The following is a 19,508-nucleotide window of genomic DNA, read 5'->3' as shown; positions in this document are numbered from 1 at the left end:
CTGCCTCGCTCTTTCCTGGCTTCCCTCCGCCCCCCCGCCCCCCGCGGGAGCAGGGCGCCAAACTCAAAGCGCAAGATGGCGTCGGAGAGCCTCTTCAGCCAGTTGGTGGCCGTGCAGGTGAAATGCCAGGGCTGCGAGGAGAGGTGAGGCGCCGGCGAGGCTTTTCTTCCCGCGGGTGAACTGGGGTCTGGGGGGTCTTCGCAGTCGGCTAAAGACTGAGGGGGATGGCGGAGCGGGGGCGAGAGTCTCTTTTTTCCCTGCCTTGGGAGTCTTCCCCCCTCCCCTGTCCGTACTTCAGACCTGGACTCGGACTCGGACGGTTGGCTTTTCTCCGACCAGCCGGGCGAAAGCGGGGCGGAACTCCTCGTCTGGAGTGGCCTCCGTTTCTTTCATTCCCCTCACCCCCACCCCATTTTATTTTTATTTTCTTGCCCCCAAACCTTTCAAAACAAAAGCGACAGAAAGTTATAGGTTTTTTGAACATGAGCGCTTCTACCACATAAACCCATAACAATTCTGGGGAGGAAAAGGGAAAAAAAAAACCAACCACAACGGTCATGAATGAAAAGCCTCGCAGGTTTTCTCTCAGGCTGCGGCCGCTGGGAGTGATCGATGGGCTTTTTAAACAACTGTTGCAAGCTTGAGGGTGTGTATAGCGTGGTTTTTGCTGGAGTCAATAGGTGAGAAGCGATTCTGGAAATGTACACATTGTTCTCTTCAACTGTGTAAAGTTGATGGATACAGTGGCTTATTCTTTTCTAACTCACGCTCCAGTTGCCTATGATTAATGCTAATGTTTTATAATGTATTATAGATGCTAAACGGCTACATATATGTTTCTTTAAACAGCAGCTAGATCTTTTCAGGTATTTTTAACCATATCTTGGCCTCATGGTGGAGCTTCCAAGCTTTTAATAGTTAAATGACAGTCAGATACTGAGCAGAGGGACTCTTTAAGAGTCAATTGTCATCTATCAATATCTGTCTCTTGGTTAGTTGTTAAGCTTTTGGAAGGATGTCAAGGGGGAAAAAAGTGGGGGCGGGGAGATTCTTTAATATCTGCTCCTCATTTCTTAGTGTGGATTGTTTAGTTAGAGCCACTGGATCTGAGTTGCAAAAATCCAGACAACCTGTCGAGATTTTATTGCTGTCATCTCTGGTTGTCTGGATTTTTGCAGCCCAGATCTGGTAATTTTAATTTAGCAAGCTTTCCTTATAGTGTTTAAAGAATAATAAATGGTACTTTCCCATAATTTTAGTGCAGTTATGGAAATAACTTTTGGAATTGGAGATATTACCAATGAATAATTTATTGAACTTATATGCTGCCTAAGTCTCAACGACTGTGCAGCTCTCAAAAATCAAAGAAAAATTATAGTAAAACATACAAAATTTTAAAAAGTTAGCAGGCAAAATGAAGAAAAGGGGCTCAATGTCTCTTGCCGAAAACTTGGATGAAGAACCAAACCATCTGACTTTCAGGGAGAACAACAATCCTGCAGGGTTGGCACACTGTGGGTTCCTTTGATTGAACAATGTCATTTCTCAGGACCACTTTTGGAGTCAAGTGATTCCTGAGGCAATTAGGCATTATAGGGCTTTACAGGTAACAAGGGTAGTCCCTTGAATCACACCTAGAAATAAACTGGCAACTACTGATATATTCTGGACCACTTGAAAATTCTGGATGGTCTTTGAGGGCAGCCCCATGTAGAATCATTTAGTAGTCAAGCTGTGAGATGACGAGGGTATGAGTGACTGACCGAAGAGTAGCTCCCGGATATAGGAAGAGTGCAACTGGAATACCAGCTGGATGCAGCAGACACCTGCTCTTGAAGCAGGAGCTGCAAGTCCAACAAAAAAACCAGATTATTTATCACCCTTGAAGTGGGAAGGGGTACCCTTTCAAGGTCAAAAGTGGAAAATTCCCAGATCTATTCTGGACAAACAAATATCCACAGCTACTCAATCTTCATAGGATTAAATTGGAAGCAGTTTCTCTCCATCCAGACCTATATAGCCTCCAGGCACTGGGACAGAAACTTGACAGTCTTACTTGGTTGCTCTGGAGTCAAAATATTACAATTGGGTATTATCAACAAACTGAGGATGCCATATCCCTAACTGGCAGATGACCTTATTCAGTAGTTGAAAAGAAAAGAGAGAGTAGAATCCTGCAATCCTGGAGAGAAAGGAAGAGAATCATCATAAAGTGTTCACAAATAGTTTGGAAAGTGTAGTTCTCAGCTGATGCTGCATATGCTATGTACTCATCTTTGAAGGGCTCTGATTATTTGTCATGAATGAATAATTTTTCCTACTGGTACCTTTTCATAAAATTAATGTCAATTAAAACTGGTAAATCCAGACATCCCCACCTTGAATTTGGGGGGAATTTATTATTATAAATTGTAATTTCAGATTGTGTAGGACTGTGCAATCTTCTTACATATTCTATTCAGAACTAACTACAGCCCCTTGGAAACCATGGTAAAAGGTGCAAGATAGTTGCTTGGAATATTCTGACCCTAATTCTCCGTACTTGACTCTCAATTGGGCTTTTGGTTTTTTTCTCTGAGGAAAAATTTATTTCCCCACTTCTTGCAAATCTGTTGGTTCTTTAAAGTTTGTCTTCCTTGTACATTAATAGTAGTATTTTCATGTCATAATATTTGTCTGAATATTCATGCAAAGTAATGTCTAGTTATTAAGCTGCATTAATAAAAATTGTATGAGTGGTGATTAATATAGTGATATTTAGGATCATAACTGATTATTTAATGAATTATATAGCTATCCATTTTATTGAACGTGATTATAGGTGAATCATTTTTTTTTCTTATCTAGTAAAAATATACAAAATATGTTGAACCAACAGCAATAAAAATAATATAACAATTAGTAAAACTGATAGAATAATAATAAAAAAAAATAGAAATAAACATAAAAAACAAAACTGCAGGTGATTATAATAATCTAAACAATGCAGGCATCCTGCAGAGCCACATTTTAAGGGCTTTCCGGAAAGCTAGCAGGAAAGATTGTCTTTATGACAATTATGGTATATTGACTTTACAATAGATATAATTCTGTGCAAACTCTCTTAATCGATCACCTTTACTTGAATTAAAATACAACATTTCATTTATCAATTGAAGAATAAATTGCTGTTACTTATATCAATATATTGAATGCACTTTCATGTATTTTGCAGACGAATAAAGGTCCGAGTGAGTGTTGAAATGCAATCAACAACAAATCCCATTCATAGAAAGGTTTGTATTTCCTTCATTGTGCTTTTGTTTTCAGTTGTTACAATAAATGATCCTGCTTAAAATTTTATTTGCTAACTCTAGCCAAGGATATGCCTTCATGAACAATAGACTTTATTGATTATTTATCAGAATAAATATTGTGAAGAAGAATAATAATTTCATCACTACAGAACAGAGGAAGGAACTTATAAACCTGGAAGTAATATTCCATGATAACTGTACAATTGCCAAAGTTGAGACCAAAGTGGGGCTAGCCTAATCAATATATTTCCAAATAACATTGTATTCATTCAGTCTCTTTTCTACCCTTCATTCAATACTCTTGCATAGATTTCCATGTTAATTTGTCCTCCCATCCTTTCATCTGGCCTCCTCTACATCATGACTAATTTTTCATATGTATTCCCTTCCCATATATTTAGTAGTTTTATAGTTTGTTATTGTCTGCTGAGAAAAGCTATGTTTCTTTTCTTATCTAATAAAAATATGCAAAATTTGTTGAATTGTGAACAGAACACTCCAGAAAACTCTGGAATATTATAACAGAATAATGGAGTTGGAAGGGAACTTGGAGGTCTTTTAGTCAAACTCCCTGATCAAGCAGGAGAGCCTATACCACTTCAAACAAATGGTTGTCCAATCTCTTCTTAAAAACCTCCAGTATTGAAGCTGGAGGCAAGTCGTTCCACTGATTAATTGTTCTGTCAGGAAATTACTCCTTAGTTCTACGTTAGTTCTCCTTGATTAGTTTCCATTTATTGCTTCTTGACCTGTCATCTTCAGGTGCTTTGGAGAATAGATTGACCCCTTTTCAGTCCACAAAGATATTAGAACATTGCTATCATGTCATCTCTAATCCTTCTTTTCATTAAACTACAGATACCCAATTCCTGCAACCGTTCTTCATATGTTTTAGCCTCCAATCCCCTATTATTGCTGAAATCTCCTGGATCATGCTATTCTAAGAAAAAAATCAAGATGTTCAAGTTACGGTGCCCTGGATGAACAAAGCCTGTTTTGGGGGTTATACCCTCCCCTTTGGAACACCTCAGACTGGTTCCATGTAATTTGTTTCACAGACTGATAAAGTATCAGTCTTTCAGTCTTCGAAGGATTCTTCAAAGAATTTATGTAACTACTATGTAAATTTTCTCTATGGTTTCCTTAGGTGATTAGAAAAAGTATTTGTTGATAGCAGTCCCATAACCATTGATTATTTTGAGGAACAGTACAGATCACAAAGTAGATGTGAATTTAATTTCCCTTTATTACAGAGTAGGTTTTATTACACAAAAATATTTCCCATGGAAGTGTGTGTTTTACTTATTTTTATTATTATGCTTATATATCTTAGATTTCTAGATACCTTATTCCTATGTTTCTGTATCTATGCCTTATTTCTTATAATTAAATCTGTGATTTATTTCTGTTTGAACATTTGTTTGTTCTGCTGTATCTATATCTCTTGTTTCCTGCAAACTACTTCTGAAATCTTGCCAAGAAAATTGCAGGAACTTGTCCAGGCAGTTGCCAGGAGTGAACACTGATTCAAAGGCGCACATTAAAAAAAAATGTCTTTCTCAGCCAACTCTCCCTCCTCCTTTCCAAACAGTAAATGTTTTAACCTAGACTCTGTGATGTCCTTAGAGCACTACTATTTTTGACCCTTGCTGGATCTTTCACTGGAAAACTAGCTACACTGAACTTGGTTGTTTTCTTGCAGAAGTTTCATTACCCAAACCAGATAATATCATCAGATGCAACAAAACAATCAAGCTCAGAGAACACCAAGGACCCCTCATTTCAACCCTGAGCTACAAATATTCTCCTTTATTGACACTATAGCTACAGCTATGCTGCAGGAACTTCCAGTCTCAGTAAGGTGAATATGGTTGATTGACTGATGTTGCAGCTAGGCTTTTTCAGGCTCCACCACTGATGTGGCTCTCAAGGCTACTAATGCCATTTAACCATCTCCCTCCAGTGCTAGTCCTCTTCAAGGATTCTGATGTCAAATTGTTTCTTGGCATTTACATTTCCTGCACTGCTCTTTGCCAGGATCTTGTGGAGGCCTTTGTCTCTTTCAAATAGCACCCTGAAGATCATCAATGTTTTTGCTTGGTCTGACAGTCTTGGGCCATGCCTCTTTTCACTCGCTTTTCACAATGACACTCTAGTGTAACTTCCACTCCCAAAACATGGTGTCTCAAAAAGGGCTGTTTTAATAGTTGGTAAAAGAGTGGAATCTGGATCAAAAGCTCCCAAACCTCATTCTACATCTGTATCCTACCATAAATTTTATTAAAACAATTCAATTAAAATTTGAACTTTTAAACTTTTAAACATAGCATGTTATTTGCTATCAAAGTTACAGTATTGATAAGCCTGTTTTCAGCTGTAGAATGGAAAAGACCAAGAAAAATGGTCTGGGCCTTGAAAAAGAAGTTGATGGATTAGGTAGGAGCCCTCCATCACTTTACCTTCACTTCAAAGACAATTTGGATAAATTCTGCAGTCAAAATATTTTTTTAAAATATTTTGGAGTAAGGATTGCTCTCAGACTTCATACTTCTGCTATTGTTTTGTGATACTCAGAGGATTTGTATGTTGTATGGAAGCTTTCAGCATTTTATGAATCGTATGTTTTTGGTACTATAGAAATAATTATTCTAGAGAAATACATTTAATTTTTGAAATTCATACTCCCTTCAGGATTTAGTTGTTCGGCTAACTGAAGATTCAGATCCCTTTTTCCTGTATAATCTTGTTATTTCTGAGGAAGATTTTCAGAGGTAGGTTTTCTTCTGATTTTTATAAATTTATATTGTAAATACACTATCCAGCATTAGTAATAAAAATTATGGGTGTAATAGTCTTGCTACAAAAATAACCAAATTAATCTCTATATTGTTAGGATGATGTAAAACATGTAACTCAGTACTTATATGGAAATTGTCACTGATGTTTGGTATGTTTAGTTTTGTTCTCTTTTTGCATGAATTATGAATACTAACTTTAGACCATGGATCTATTTGGGCCAATATTTTTCAGCTAGTTAACTTTAAAATGTGTGGATTTCAATTCCCAAAATTTTCCCACCATAGTGACTGGGGAATTCTGGGAATTGGTCCATTCAACTTAAATGTTGCCAAGTTTCATTGACAAACAGTGATTTAGACTTTCAACATTTTGAGGAGAGGCATCCTTATTTCAGGATCATGTTCTAGGAGCTACATGAAAACTACTGGGCTAAAGAATAAATAATGCTAGAAAGGGAAATTAGTTTACTGCAGTAATAAGTGATTAATTGAAGTGACAGGTAAATTGTGGTAGCATTCCAAAAGGTCATAAGGAAATTGTTTTGTAATTTTTTTCAGGGCAAACACTTTAGAATTCTTAGCTTCGGAAAGAAATGTCTTGAAAATTAACTGCTTTTAGCACACATTACATTGATAAGTGTATTTAATTATTTCTTTTTTTCTATGTAGTTTAAAACTCCAGCAAAGTCTCCTGGTAGATTTTTCCGCTTTTCCTCAGAGATTTATAGATCTTCTTCAGCACTGTATCCAAGAACAAGATAAAGAAATTCCAAGGTTAGTAATACATAAACTGTATGTACTTTATATCATTTTCAAATCAATGAATATAAATAGCATTTGTAAATCAATCTATCATTTATGTAAAATATCAAGTTCAAGAAAATAAAACTAAAATTAAAAAAGGAGACAATAGGATCATTTGCATTTGTTTACTTCCAAAACCTTTTGATGTCTCAAGAGCTGCCCTTATTTATTACTTTTTTAGGGGCTGGGTATTAGCACTATGAGGTAGTTCAGGCAGTAAACACAACCAGAAGTAATATCTCTTATCTTACAGGTAGTCCTCAGTTAACAGTTTGTTCAGCAACTGTTCAAATTATGATGGCATATCATATAGTTACATTTGGTCCTCAAAGTTACAACTATTTGTAGCCTCCTGTAGTCACATGGTCAGAATTTAGGCACTTGGCATTTACTATTACAGGGTGTGTTTCAACTTCCCCCCACCTGCCTATCCCCCCCAACTCTGTCCTTTGGCTATCCTGCATTTTACCACCCTGTACTCTGCCCGGCACTCCACTGCCCTGCCATCCACAGCTGACTTTCGATATCTTGCTCCCACTGTGGATAAGTTGCACCTGGCCTGGTTCTTCACAAGGCAGCTGCTGGCTGCACGTGGCCTTTTTCCTGAAGGTGCACACCTCCTTTCTGAGGCCTTGCAAAACATTCCCAAGGCTGTAGCTGCCTCATAAAGGGCCAGGCTGGCAGACCTTGTTGGTAGGTGGAAGAAGGCAGTGAAGGTCAGCTGAGGACAGCAGAGCACAAGGTGGAGGAAGTGGCTACCACTGGGGCTTCACGCTGCAGAGCTGGGGCGGCTGTAGCTAAGTAGCTGTAGCTTTGTGGCAGTGGTTGAGGTTTTGCACCATGGTGTTAGGTTGGCTGCCCATAGTATGGAGATTGAGGCAGTATTCCTTGGTGGCAGGAGCTTTGCCAATTGCTCTAGGACTGAAGTAGAGGCTTAAAGCAGCAGGGATAGGGCAAGTCTGCTGAAGGTCCCAGGCCTCTACCTCAGCCCAGATGCCACTGCCACTTACAGTTACATACATACATACATGCCACTATGCAGGGCAGCCAAAAATGATGGCTGGGGGTTGTACCAAAGGGCAGCTTCACCCTGTGATGTTGGGACAGCAGCAGCTGGGGGGTTGTGGTATGCTGGGACAGCTGGTCATGGCATGGGGCTTGAGGTGGCATTCATTGGTAATGGTGGAGCTGGTTGAAGTAGCGGCCTGAGGACAGCAGTGTGTTCTAAAAATCACAAAAAACCCACTATTGAGTTTTAGCAGTGCACTGAAAGGGATTTCATGCTACTAAAAATGTTCATGAGCAAAGATTTCCCATTGTTCCTTAGGGATTATAAGTAGCTTTGCCTTTTTTGAGAAAACATGATTTTGAGAGGGTAATTTTAAGTATTTAAGTATTTTGTTATATGTGATATTTTTTTTCTTTTTAGGTTTTTGCTACAGCTGGCTTCTTCAGGACCTAGTTTAGATCACACACCTTCATTTCTAAATGTGGTTGAGACAAATCCATTTAAACATCTTACCCATTTATCACTAAAATTCTTACCAGGAAATGATGCTGAAATCAAGAAATTTTTGGCATCCTGCCTCAAATCTATTAAGGTAAAACGAAAGTTTCAGTTACATACATACATACATGTACATGTATATGGATATGTGAGTATAGATCAAGGGTTCCCAACCTTTTCTATAACCTAAACCCCTAGAACGCTTCTGATATATTCTCGCACCTCTTAAAATAAATAAATAATTATATGCATATAATTATACATATACACTATAATTTTGAAACTTCTAAACCCAAGTTTTCGCACCCCTTGGAAAATCATCTCGCACCCCCAGGGATAGATATCTACCCCCTGGGATGGATGGATGGATGGATGTTGGCAATAATAATTATTTTTGGTCATTAAGAGAAGAAAAAGATGAAGTTAAATGGCAAATGCTATTGAATTTAAGGCTCACTAATATCCTATCTTTAACGTTCTTTATATTTTTAGAATTGATGGATAGCAATACAATTAAATCTTAGTTTAATAGACCATTTGAGAGGTAAATGATGTCTTATTTTTGACTGTCATTAAATTAAATAAAATGCTATCTGCAGCGATATGAAAATTTTATCCATTGAATGAAGGTCCTTTATTACTGAAGTCTAAATTGAGATTTCACCCTTATCTAGTTTAGAATGAATATTCTAAAAATATTTAGAAAAAGAACCAAACAGCCTGTGTAACTCCTGTAGTATAAATATACTTGCAAATTATGTGCTAAAAAAGGCAATCCTGACTGACAAAAAAAGTCCTCCAATGTCCAGGAGAGTATATCTACTACTACTTTCAGTTAATCATTTTGTAGACTGAAAATATATTGACTGAGAAACTTTCAATTGTTTATAGGAAGAAAAGTTATTACTGGAAGAAAAACTTAGCAGAACAGAGGAGAACCTTACAAGACAGCTGAATTATACACAGCAGGTAAGAGCAAAGCTTCAGTATGCTCCAATTTACAGAAAACATATCTATATATATAAACTATGTTTTATCAAGAGTATCTAACTATAAAGCTAATAGGATATGTATTACAGAACTTCTTTTATAGAAATATAACTGTACCAGAATAGCACAGTTATAGCAAAATTAGAGAACTGTTATTATACCTTGAAGGAATAACAAGTTAACTGTATCATAAGCCTAAGTAAGTGAAAGCCTAATTAATTGGAGGAACTTCATGTCTTAATATACTACAAACCTTTTTTAAAGAAAACAATTTAGATTAATAGGATTGTGAGGGCATACAGAACAATATTTATAGTGCTATATTTTTTTAAATAGATAAGACATGAGTGTGGTCCTTTAAGAATTTAACATTGTTAAATTCTAGCATTATATGAAAGCCTAGTGATTATGCTTTTTTCTTTTAGAACTTGTCAGAAAAGAGCAGAGAACTAGATAACTTAAGAAGTGAATGGGCCTCCAAGACAGCATCATTGAACAGTAAACATACTCAGGAATTGTCAAATGAGAAGGAAAAAACTCTGCAGGTATGTAAATAATACAGCGTATAAAACAAATGATTCCTTTTAAAATTTAAGAATTATTAAAACACTCTATTTTTCATAGGCACAAGCACATTATCAGCAACAGAATGATCAACAGAAAAGAGACATGGAAAACTTGCATCAGAAAACTGTCCAGCAACTGCAGAACAGGCTGAAGGAGCTGGAACTTGCTAACAAAGACTTAACGGAAAGGAGATACAAAGGCGATTCAACAGTCAGGGAACTTAAAGCAAAATTATCAAGTGCAGAAGATGTATGTAACACTTGCCAATTTGTGTCTATTTAAAGATCTGATTTTCATGACTTACAATTTCTATTGTTCCATATTATAATAGGTGAATTTAATACAGTTATGTGATGTAAAGTTGTAAACAATTGTTGCCGTATATACTTACTTTTTAAATCAAGCTTAAATCTTTAAAATACTTTAGAATGCTTTATTTTATCCATTTGATAAGGAATGCCAGAGAATGAAGCAAGAAGTTCTATCCTTACGTCGGGAGAATACCACCTTAGATGCTGAATGCCATGAAAAGGAGAAGCAAGTTAATCAATTGCAAATGCGAGTTGCTGTTTTGGAACAAGAGATCAAAGATAAGGACCAGCTTGTTGCCAGGACAAAAGAAGTATTAGAAGCCACACAAGAGCAAAAGGTTCCTAGAATTTTTCCTATAGTACCATTATAACAAATTTAGTCATGAAAGTTCATTATGATCTAAAATGTTATGCTATATGTTTGGCTAAGTGCACGTGACTAGGTGTGTGCTGTTTAATCTGGCAATAAAAAGCTCCATTGGCGGAGACATCAACATGCAAGTTATACCTGTCAGTACCTGTTTTAAAAAGCTAGATAGCTTCATGATTCCAGGAGGAGGAAACTGAATAGTCATAGCCATTTTAAAGCAGTTTATCACACTGCCTCTTCAATTCAAACTTATTTTCCTGGGGTTGTAAGCCAAGGGGAAAACAGCTTATTTAAGGAGGCATCTTTCTGATTTCAGCTTTGGAATATAGAGCATTTCTATGTATTATCTGTAAAGTTTACATTATATGAAAAGTAGAACCTTTGTGGCATCGTAGTCTGCTTTTTATTTTTTTTAAAAATTGAAAGCTTATTTTGGTGTTAACATAGAACATAATTTTTGACAATCTGAAACTTCTTTGCCAAACTAATAATATGGTTCCCTAGAACTTGGCTGTGTTTAGAAGTTCAAACACCTTGCATACACCATCTTCCTCCCCCACCCCCGAATTATAGATTGTAGAACATACTGCTATTTAATAACACATTAAACTTTCAAAGTACTGCTGGTTTTACAGACCACATTATAGGATTTGCAGAACTACCAGCTTCTTGTATATTTGAAAATCAATCCATTCAGATTTTCACTTTATTTTGTTACATAATCTTCCTAACATTATATATTCTTTAAAGGCAAACCTGGAAGAAAATGCAGAAAAGAAACAATTTCAGATAGGAAAACTGGAAACCTCACTGAAAGCTCTGTCAACTGAGTTCCTTAAGGTTTGTTTAAACATAGTATTCTTTTTTATTATGATGATTTGATTTTTATCTGATCATCATTTAGTATTCTGTAATGTTGTTTCCAGGCCAATGAGATAATAAAGAAACTGCAAGGAGATGTAAAAACGTTAATGAGTAAGTTGAAATTGAAAAACACAGTAACAGTTCAGCAAGAAAAGCTCTTGGCTGAAAAGGAAGAAAAATTACAGAAAGAACAAAAGGAATTACAGGAAGTGGAAAGTTCTCTTCGAGAGAAAGAACAAGAGGTAACTTAACAGCCTGGCTTCTATATAATAAATGCTTAAACAAGTACTAAGATTTCCTTTCATCAGAAATACTATTTTCTTTTTTGCTATAAACCCACTTTTCTCTGGAATGAAGTAAAGATTTCCTCAGTTTTAACTCATTTCTTGGTCACATTATGTCCTTGTAAGTTTCTTGAGAAAAATGGTTTTTTCGCAAAATGATTTACTATTATTAAGGAATTCTTTTTTTCCTATTTTCCAATCTTATTTACTATCCTGGATTTTCCTAGTGGTATCCCATCCAAGAATGAATAAAACTTGAACCCCGTTTTTCCTTGTTTTTGGATCAGATAATCTTAATTAGATGCTTTGAATTAGATTCCAGCTGCTTTGAAATACTCTGAAGTATTTTTGTTAAACATCCCTATACATTTACTTATTTATTTAGATTTCAAGAACAACTTACACAATGATGTTTATTATTTAGAAGAAATGTCTTCTGACATTAATTTTGAAATATTGTTTTTTTGCTGTGGATAAACATATTTCAAATAACTAATAATATGAAAACATTTCAGATATCCAAATTGCAAGAACAATTAGAAGCTACAGTACAAAAGCTGGAAGAAAGCAAACATCTTCTCAAAACAAATGAAAATGGTATGTGATTTTCTTGCATTAACTACTGTCTAATTCTTTCAATAGTCTATATTTTAATATATAGATTTTATTAGGAGATATAGTCTTAAGTTTTGGGCTAGGCATTTTCTCTGTTATCTATTTGTTTAGGCAATAATCGTGAATGTTGGACTTAAAGATGAATAGTTCTTTTTTAAATGTTTGGAGGATTTTTGAGGGTAGGGATATTGAATGATTCTGAGAAATGCCATTCTTATTTTCCCTCCTGGCACTTATTAATATTCATTTCCTTTTTCTGTATCAATGCAACTCATGCTTTTATTTTGTTTCCCTTGCAATGAATAACTTACAATGATATGTACTGTAGAAGTTCCATTTTGTCACATAGGATTTATCAGTTCCTAATCATATTAAAACTAAGTGCAATTCTGTAAGTTTTTGTTTGGGAGCGAACCCCTTTAACTCTGTTCTGAATATAAATTTAACTTTGAAAGCATAGTCTATCCATACACATTCAGAATTTAATTATGACTTTGTTTTAAAATTAAAAATAATTGGAATGAAAAGTGAAATGCATTGTTCCCTTGCAGTCATCACATGGCTGAATAAACAATTGAATGAAATCCAGCTGGCAAGAAAGCATGAAATGCTAGGAACATCTACATCTAGCAACACTGTTTCAAGAACTGGCAGCTCTCCTCACAGTATGGTAATAGTAAAAATCTTTGATACCACGTTGCTGTCCTTCATAGTTTAATTTCTAAGTAAGAAGATAAAATTCAACGGGAGTGCACACTTTGCATAAATTCTTCAGAAATGGACAGTTTGTGGGGCCTAGTTGGAATTGAACAATTTTCCTTCCTCCTGATAAAAATATGAGGCTTGAGATTAGCATATTTCCCTCCATTTGCTTCTTTTGCTATCCTATCAATAGATGGTAAACTTATACGTAGGGTCAGAGAGGAGAGCAAATGCTTCGGCCTGGGATTCAAACCAAGTCTTGACAGAAGCAGAGGATCTTAGCTTCAAGCAAATTAAATTTAGACCTAGGCAAAATACAAAGTGCAATATAAACAGCAATAGCACTTAGACTTATATACCGCTTTACAGTGCTTTACAGCCCTCTTCTAAGCGATTTTACAGAGTCAGCATATTGCCCCCAACAATTTGAGTCTTCATTTTACCCATCTCGGAAGAATGGAAGGCTGAGTTAACCTTGAATAGTAGTACCGATATGTATGAACTTTGACTATGCTTGCTTTAAACAAAGACAGCAAGTATGAACCATTTTTTTTTTTTTAACAGGCTGATAATAGGATTACATCTTTAAACTCAGGACTGAATTATCCCATCTCCCCCTTGCTAGCTTTCCAAAGCTTCCCAGAAGCAGCTGCTGTCAAAAATGCCAACCAACAAATATCAGGAACAAAGGCAAGGAATTTAAGACATTTATTTTTAATAAAGTTCCATTATGTTGTATCAAGTTATGTCATTTCCATTTTATTGATTTATGCCCAAAACAAAATCCTTTTTCTCTTCTGCTATTTTGAGTGATTACCATTTGTGGGGAAAAACATAACAATTAGGGATGAGTGATGAAAAAAAACACTAAAGACTCTATATATTTGTCATCCAGTTCCTTATGTATGGACCTGAATGGCCAGAATTATACCCTAATCAATATGCATATAGCAGACCTCTCGAAATAATTCAGGCCAGCATACAGAAAAAAGGAATCTACAAAAATCAACAATAAAGTACAATAATTACGGATAAAAATGAATTGTACAAATGTGTGTGTGTGTGTGTGTGTATGTATGTGTGTGTATGTATGTGTGTGTGTGTGTATATATATATATATATATATATATATATATATATATATATATATATATATATATATATATATATATATATTCTTAAGTTTTCGCGGGTACTTACATGTATGGCATTCAGCTTTGTTCGGGTATTTTCCCACGTCATTGTAGTTGTGCTTTTAAAGTTGTAGCAACGTTTCGGCAGAATCTCATCTGCCATCATCAGGCTTCTGTATAGTGTTCATCTGTGAGTCAGACTTTTACAGTGGTTTCAGATTTAAATTTGGGGCAGCCTATTGCTGTGCCAGAATGGTTTTTTCTTCATCCTGATTGGTTGGGAGTCTTGGTCTGTGTTTATTGGTCTTGGAGTTTGCTGTGTTCTTAGATATTAGAAACACCAATCAAGCAGAATAAAATATAAAATATGTATTATATATTATAACATGTATGACAAAAAGGAATGTCACACTGTGTCCAATATTTTAATAATTTAATAAATAAAATTTAATAAAAATAATAATACAGTAAAACAGATAAAACAAATTCTACCAAATAATCCAAGTGTCTGAAAAAAAAGTAAAAAAAAAGCTTTAGAAAAAGCAGGCAGAGTGGGACCATCCCTATTTAGTGTAGAATATTATTCCAGCTGCTTAAAACATTATTGGCAAAATGGTTGTACAAGTACATAGATGCTAAGACAAAGCCATCCATTTTTGTAACAGCTAATATTGTCATGCAAAAGACAAGCAAGTTCCATACGGATAGTATTATGACTGTGATTTACTGTAAATTAGTGATGGTATCAGACAATTTATTACTACTCTTTTGAGAAAGCTAATTTAATTCTGCTTTAAATAAATATATTGACAATTTATACTGTTCAATTATTAAGCATTACTGTAACAATATACTTTTTCTTACATGCAATATTACATGACTAAGGCTTTGATACATAAAATGGCAAAAATATAATATTGAAAAATTCTTTTTCCAGCAGGTTCACTTCAATGTGCAGCTCTCAGAAACAAACAGATGTTCAGATGCTCAGCCAGGGATTCCTGGGCTGATAGGTCATTCATCCAATAAAGAAAAGTAAGCTGTTGAACAGGAAAGGAGTGGGCCTAAGGAGAAAACTGGGAGCATTTAAAGAGAAGGTGGAAAGGCCATTTGGAATTGAATAGGAAGACAAACTTGGGAATTGGGGGGAAGCAAAACTATCTGGGGTAGAGGCCAAAGGGTTGAAGGAATGTGTAAAGTGAAAGTAGCCAGTGTCACTTCTAAAGGTAGTCAGTATTCTAAATGCAAGAAAACAGTTACTTCCTCCTATGGCATTATATCAGAATTTATCTTTTCTCCACTCTAAGGTGGTGTGGAAGCTACCAAGGCAAGGATTAAATGCCCCAGAGAATTCAGTGTGGGAGATCTAATAGGAAAAATAATACAACTAAAGCAAGCCATATTCTCCCATTTTCTAATTTTCGTTCTAACAAGAGAAACCTATATATTCACTCTGAAGTTATATGAAAATAATCATTGTTCTGGTAAAGGCTTATGAATGTAATTGCCACTTGGGTAAACTGTTGCTACTGATGTAGAAAGGATAGATGTGATTGATAAACAAGTAGAACAGATAATCTGATTCTAAAAGGATGCATTTTCAGTCTTGAATTTCTGGAAAGGAGATCCTTGATTTGACTTGAGTGCAAAAATAGGTTTTTTCATTACCTTTTAAAAGGAGCATTGCCTTAACATATGTTCTTCTTTCCACATCCCCCTCCAGACATAGTTTTTAAGTTGCTCCTCTAATAAGGAATGAACTATGAAGTTATAGCCTATATATCTGAAAGAAAATCAACTTTAAATTGAATGAGATATTCCCCCCTCCCATAGTACAGAAAAAAAAAAACTAGTCTTTTTCTTTTTTTAAGAATAGCTGGATGGGGAGGGGTGCTTTCAGGCAAACAGAATATATCTTGTTGAATTTTAACAGCGATTTGAGTTATATAGTACCCCCAGTAATAAAGTTTAGGGAAAAGAATAGATCAATGGAGAAGCATCTAAAAGCAAAGGACTGAATTTTTCCAGGGACTAGACCTGTTTTAATTTCCCTAGAGTCTAAGCAGAATGTCGTCACTCAAGGAACATAGCTCCTAATAACAAAGATGCCATAGGAACAATTATAACGTATACCTAAGATCCTTCATCTGCTTGACTGGTTCTCTTAAATTTTGTCAGTGCACTGTGCACGGTGCTGTGATCAATCTGACAAGTCACATGCCACCTTTTTTGTATGATGCTTCAAAAAGATGATGCTTAGGTATGATATAGGTGAGATTACAAAGGTGAGATAGTCTGTAAGCAAAAAAAGCAAGTTTCCAGAGACCAACTCTTTTGAAGAATTAATATAATCATGTTCAATTTAAGGGATTAAATCCTTGTAGGAATTTCTGTCCTCAGGATATCATTTTGAGATCAGCATTCATGGGCTCACTGTCTTAAATTCAGAGGAGATCTGGAATTGTATTTGAAATTCTTACAGATTTTCATTGGGAAACTTGAAAAACTCCTAAATAGGTGACTGCTCACAACAGTTCTATTTTTGTTTGACTTAGTGGTGAAAATTTGGGATTGGAAACAAAATATTTAAAGAAAAGGGAAGATAGCATACCTTTAAGAGGACTCAATCAAAACACAGCTCAAAACACAGGTAAACATGTATACATATATAAATATATACATATGTTTAATTAAAATAAAAGAATTTGCTCATAATCTCTGAAAATGTAAAATATTTCATCAATTTTTATCATTGCAGGATATATGAAGTCCTCTGCACCAAAAAAAGTGCAGGTTCCATGTAAGCCTGCAGCACCTTCTAAAACTTCCGCCTACTTTCCTGGATAGCATATTGTAATTAAAGGTTTACAACAATTTTGATCACCATTATCAGTTACATGCATTTGTTTCCCTTTTGAAGTACCAACTTTACATTTTTACAAAATAGTTTTCTGGGTACTAAAGTTAACTAGTTCTAGGACATTTAAATTTATGTTTTTCTACAAAATGAAATGGATATTTGTTTATTCAATGGATAGATGTCTAGATTCTATTTGGTTGTTCTCTAATAGTTCATTTGCATTTTTGCAATATACGAGGTATTTGCTTTCAGTTTTAGGTATCAAAGATGCACTACCTGATAAGAATAACTTATTGTTGTTTCTATGACAGAAATTTATGGAATGTGGGGCTCAAAAGTGAAATTGTGGAAGGCTTAAGGAGGAATTTACCTGACACAAATAGAATTGCCTGCAGAATTTTGGAGCTTAATTCTTCAGTGTCTATGATGCAGGGTGTTCTACTTAATTCAATGCAATGCAAATAGATCTGCCTTATTGTTCTACCTATATAATACTGCAATCTCAGGGAGGGTTATGGCAGATGGGATAAGGTATGAGACTCCTGGATCTCTTATGTATGTCAGCCTGAATAAGCATAAACTTTCATACTACCTTTCATTTAGCAGTTTTTGATTACTATATCGAAAATGTACAGATTTTTTTAAAAATTGTGTCTAAGTAGAATTTTTTCCCATTCTTTATAGATTTAAAGATTATGTAATGATGTTTCTACATGGCCAAACTACATATTTCCAGCTTGAATAACCAACTCTGCTGTTCAACCATTGGGGTATCTTGGCCATAAATAAAAAAATATGACAATGTCTGAAGTAATGAAACAATTTTTAAACACAATATTTTCTGGTTTCTAACCATGGTAGAAAAACGTATAAACTGGCTCAGTGCTGTTCTTTTTATTACTTTTGGGACGCATTTGAGTCCAGTATGCAAATTGATTTTAGTAATTTTAATGGAACAACCGGTATTAATAACATGATTTAGGGATGCAGTATTAGTGCCCACAAATCTATAATAAACATTTATTTTTGAATTTACCGGATTTTAGAATTCCTGTGCTGTTAGTTAACAATATTGGCACATTTTGTCCAGGGTTTAGAAAACAATACTTTAAAACCATTGCTGAATGTTGGTATATTTTTGGTAATATTCCCCTCCACTGTAACATACTTTTGTCATTGAGTGTGGTTTGCTATCTAAACATAGTGGATGCCTTATTTTAAGTGTTTGATTTTGCAACATATAAATTGAAATGCTATGTCTGGAACTGGTCTGTTGCATCATATTCACATAATGACGAATACATTAAAGCTGTGATCTAATATTAGAAAGATTAACAGGATGTTATTTTTGCTGCTATTCAGTAGAAACGTACAACCCATTTTTCCTTAAAACAGTTACTTGAGAATTGTTTTGAATGTGAAATGTTTTGCACTTATTCTACTCAGAAGTTTTCAACTCTAGATGATCTGCTCACATAGTTGTAAAATATTTGGGCAACCACTTGCCTGGATCTTTCAGTATGTTACATAACATGTCTATTGAACACGGGGAACAATGTCTGTACAGTGTCTTATATATAGACCTCTGCTGCCCAGTTTTATTTACTGTAAAGAGTAATGAGGTTCACATATTCTTGCTGTTTTTGACCATAAAAACAAAATCACAAATCTTTCTAGCTGGAGGAGCCATTTCATTTTGCAGTAGGACAACGTGGCCTCTAACTGAATCAAATCAGCAAAAGTTGGCATAGTCCAGCCAATTTTAAGTGTTATGAAATGCAGGGGAAAAGTTTTAACATGCTATAAGGACCTCATCATAATTGTAGCTGGAAAATATTTAAATATAATCTCCTTTAATGGGATTTTATTACATTCATATTTTGTTCCAAACAGAACTACTCTGAATATCTTGTAATTTTTGTCAAATATACATTTAGATAAATCTAACGTGTAAACTTGGTAATTTAAAGTGTGAACTGAAATCCCATCAATTGTTTGGGTTTAGAAGATTCAATATATTTTAAGGATTGTGGTTTGGATTGTTACTGGTTTTGATATATATATATATATATATATATATATATATATATATATATATATATATATATATATATATATATATATAATTTTTGAGGTTCTCGTATTTGATGTGGATCTTTGGTTTTTTCTCCGTATTAAGTAGCATGATGATATATATATATAGTCCTGAGGCACAGAGGGCAGGCTGTGAATGAATATCAATGCAGATTCATGCTGGCTAAAAGATCCATATATATATATATATTGATATTGTAATCCTGTATATTGAGTGAAAAATAAATCATTTAAATGTGTTATTGCACAATCGTTTTCTGCAGTGTAAAATGTGTATATTTGTCTATAATCAATGTAGTGTTCATATATATAT

At 34.9% G+C, this 19,508-nt stretch overlaps 1 protein-coding gene and 1 long non-coding RNA gene across 3 annotated transcripts; one reads left to right on the top strand and one right to left on the bottom strand.

Annotated features, from left to right (window-relative positions):
* Positions 1–5: 5 nt before the first annotated feature.
* Positions 6–19,133, top strand: SASS6 (SAS-6 centriolar assembly protein). 2 transcript variants are annotated; one of them, XM_087960728.1, is made up of 17 exons: positions 6–143; positions 3,215–3,275; positions 5,988–6,067; positions 6,764–6,868; positions 8,328–8,499; positions 9,297–9,374; positions 9,821–9,940; positions 10,020–10,211; positions 10,417–10,611; positions 11,394–11,483; positions 11,570–11,749; positions 12,307–12,388; positions 12,958–13,076; positions 13,673–13,798; positions 15,182–15,276; positions 16,797–16,891; positions 17,000–19,133. In XM_087960728.1, the coding sequence occupies exons 1-17, from the start codon at positions 76–78 to the stop codon at positions 17,086–17,088; spliced, it is 1,947 nt and encodes a 648-aa protein (XP_087816854.1). In that variant the 5' UTR covers positions 6–75; the 3' UTR covers positions 17,089–19,133. The 2 variants fall into 2 exon arrangements, with proteins under 2 accessions (XP_087816854.1, XP_087816853.1); XM_087960727.1 differs by having other exon boundaries at positions 15,179–15,276; positions 17,000–19,122.
* On the bottom strand, positions 5,552–10,484 carry LOC148131278 (uncharacterized). Its single transcript, XR_015748666.1, has 3 exons — positions 10,354–10,484; positions 8,421–8,491; positions 5,552–6,835 (listed from the first exon to the last, which is right to left on the bottom strand). It is a non-coding gene; the product is annotated as an uncharacterized LOC148131278 (long non-coding RNA).
* Positions 19,134–19,508: the final 375 nt, after the last annotated feature.

Source organism: Notechis scutatus, chromosome 3, assembly GCF_049901735.1.
Source record: "Notechis scutatus isolate UNSWTSFEM ecotype Mainland chromosome 3, rNotScu1.2, whole genome shotgun sequence".
Classification (NCBI taxonomy): Eukaryota; Metazoa; Chordata; class Lepidosauria; order Squamata; family Elapidae; genus Notechis; species Notechis scutatus.
The sequence above is the reverse complement of the archived record's forward strand: the minus strand, read 5'-3'. Positions and strand labels throughout refer to the sequence as shown.

Bases quoted from the DNA above. Each gene is read 5' to 3' on its own strand.
- SASS6 (XM_087960727.1), top strand. From the start codon at position 76: ATGGCGTCGGAGAGCCTCTTCAGCCAGTTGGTGGCCGTGCAGGTGAAA. The intron at 6,068-6,763 runs GTAGGTTTTCTT...TTTTCTATGTAG, and splicing joins TCTGAGGAAGATTTTCAGAG to TTTAAAACTCCAGCAAAGTC. The intron at 15,277-16,796 runs GTAAGCTGTTGA...TGTTTGACTTAG, and splicing joins CATTCATCCAATAAAGAAAA to TGGTGAAAATTTGGGATTGG.